This window comes from Pygocentrus nattereri, chromosome 2 (assembly GCF_015220715.1).
Source record: "Pygocentrus nattereri isolate fPygNat1 chromosome 2, fPygNat1.pri, whole genome shotgun sequence".
Classification (NCBI taxonomy): domain Eukaryota; kingdom Metazoa; phylum Chordata; class Actinopteri; order Characiformes; family Serrasalmidae; genus Pygocentrus; species Pygocentrus nattereri.
In genome coordinates, this window is record NC_051212.1 from 45,358,466 (window position 1) to 45,361,227 (window position 2,762).

General features: G+C 35.1%; 1 gene segment (V, D, J or C); it reads left to right on the plus strand.

Moving 5' to 3' along the window:
• The first annotated feature begins 341 nt into the window (after positions 1 to 341).
• LOC119262583 lies at positions 342 to 2,497 on the plus strand. The segment is given in 2 exon segments: positions 342 to 388; positions 992 to 2,497. Coding segments are annotated over 2 exon segments (525 nt in total).
• The last annotated feature ends 265 nt before the right edge of the window (positions 2,498 to 2,762 follow it).

The window sequence follows — 2,762 nt, forward strand, 5'->3', positions numbered from 1 at the left end:
ATGAAATATAACATGGTATAAACAGAATATATATAGATTTTATTTAGGTTAACATTAATAACACATAATGAATATGGATATGAAATGATACATTTTTATAAATATATATAGCCATATTTATTGTCTTATGAATAAATTACAATCGGTTATGATTACAATATGTTATCTGTTCATAGGTTCCCCTAGACATGTTATTCATAGGTGTAACCAAAAAGTACTGTGTAATTCTCCTGATCTGAATTCCTCTGTTCTTCTAACAGATCCCCTGATAAATGTAGGAGGAGTCTTTACATGCTTGAACAGTAGCACCACATCTCTCCTCATTATCTGAACACTGGAACCACCATGAAGTGTCTGTGCTCTCTGACTGTCTTTGTCATCGTGATAGGTAAGTGTTATTAGTTATATTTATTTCTATGTCGAATACATTTTTCTGTTTTTGATTTTGTGGTGATACGTATGTACTAAACTGTCACTGTGGTAGACCCCTCAAGAGGCATCATCAATAACTTTAGACAGGGAACACAATTGTATTATAATCCATTGAAATTAAATTTAAAGTCCAGGCACCTTCTTTGTATTGTTTTGTTCTAAAACATTAGGTTATGGAAAGGTACAAATACACATCTTTCACCTGAGATAAGTGTATTTAAAGAGCACAGTTGGACATTAAAATTATTGTTGTACCTTTGAGGATATATTTACACTGTTTGCACCTTGATAAACGATGTACAGGTTGCATTCAGGTGGCTTTAAATGAACGTATTCCAAACATTGCCTCCAAATGAATGAAGTATGTTACATAACCATAATATGAGTTTCATCTGATGTGACATATTTCATTTGTATTGTACACATTTTATGCAGGGTATCATTTTTCTAACAGTGTATAGTGTATCAGTGATAAGTTGTTTGAATGGAAGTGATACTTTTAAAATAAATTTGCAGAAGACAGAATGCAAAGTTTTCGTGATTTTTTTTTTCTTCACAGTGAACTGCGCTTCACAGTCAATAGCACCACTGGATAACAAAACACAGGTTCATGCTCTTGAAGACGAGAGAGTTATTCTCTCCTGCACGTATAATGGTAGAGTGACTAATCTGCAGTGGTTTCGTCAGTATCCTGGATCCAGACCAGAGTTTTTGTTGCTGAAATATCCAGGAGCAAGTGGTGTAGTCCCTGCAGACCCTCCTTTCCCTCGACTGGATGCCAAAGTGAATGGAAGTACAGTGGATCTGTTGATCTCCTCTGCTGCAGTATCAGACTCTGCACTCTACTACTGTGCTCTGGAGCCCACAGTGACAGGAAACCCAGCTACACTGTACAAAAACTTACTGCAGGAGGATGCTTTGCATTTGGTAATATGTCTGAAGATGTTGCACTTGTTAATGCAGTTGTGTGTGAGTGTGGTAAAAGGCAACCATGCACAGCATGAGTACACTCTAAAAAGAGAAAGATCTCATGCTCTTTAAGATTCTTTTGAGTATTTTGAAGGTGAAAATGAACAATTAAAAAATTGGAAGTTTATATTTTTTTTCTTTGAAATTAAACTGAATGAAAAGGTGTTTTGGTGGTTGGTGTAGCGTAGTGGATAACACCTTTTCCTTCGACGCTGGAGACGGGTTCAGTCCCCCACCTGAGCAAGCACACTACACTATACCAATAAGAGTCCCTGGGCAAGACTCCTAACACTACCTTTGCCTACTTATGTAAAAAATGATCAAATTGTAAGTTGCTCTGGATAAGAGTGTCTGCCAAATGCACTAAATGTTTTGCATCATTAGAGTAAACAACGAATATTATAAAAATAATCCAGAAGTACAGTAAAGTACAAGTATATAAGAGTCATACTGAAACCCATACAGTAGTGTTTACAAGTGATTTCTTATAAAAGTATCATTGGATCTTCTGCTTCTTTGTCTCTGTGTGACTTGACACATTCATGTATTTTAGCTTGATGTCCAGCAGTATGACATCAAAGTCAAGTGACTTTGTAGAAAATTCTTTCATCTCCACAGAAGCTTTAGGTGTTGCTCTGTTTGCCAGCCAATCAATGCATGATCAGATGAAATAAGATCAGAGTTGAGCTTCATGAGCTTCATTGTGAACTAGGAGTGGGTGGAGCTACAAGTGTTAAGATACAGATCATACAACATCAGAGAGTCAACACAGCTATTAATGTCTGATGCTGGAGACCTGAACTGTCACTCAGAACAATCATGCTGCTCTTCATCTCTGTTTTCATCATTGCTTTCAGGTATATACACACAGCATTGCAAGGGATTGAACTTAAAGAAGAGCATACAATCTATCTATGTCTTTAAATATCTAAATATTATATTTTTTCTGTCATGTAGAAAACATACAGTACTGTATGAAAGTTTTAGGCATGTAAGCAAATTTTTAAACAATTTACCTCAGCAATGAGTTTATCACAATATACATTAGAATAAAGGCATACTCATAATTCAAGTAAGCATAAAAACAATAAAAAGTAACAGGAATTTCTTGGGTCAATATTTTTCCTTGACACCTTCACAGCCACCAGACATGAGTACAATTTAATGAAGCACTGATTGGTCAAACCAGGAGCTGCTTTTAACTATATATAATACCGTAATACTGGGCTCCCTCGGGGAGAGTTTTGAAAATGGTTAAACAAACACTAACATCCAGAAAATCACTATTCATTATATATATATAATTATTAATTAATATTCTATAGATTTTGTTTATTCAAATATTAACAATTTTCTCAGCA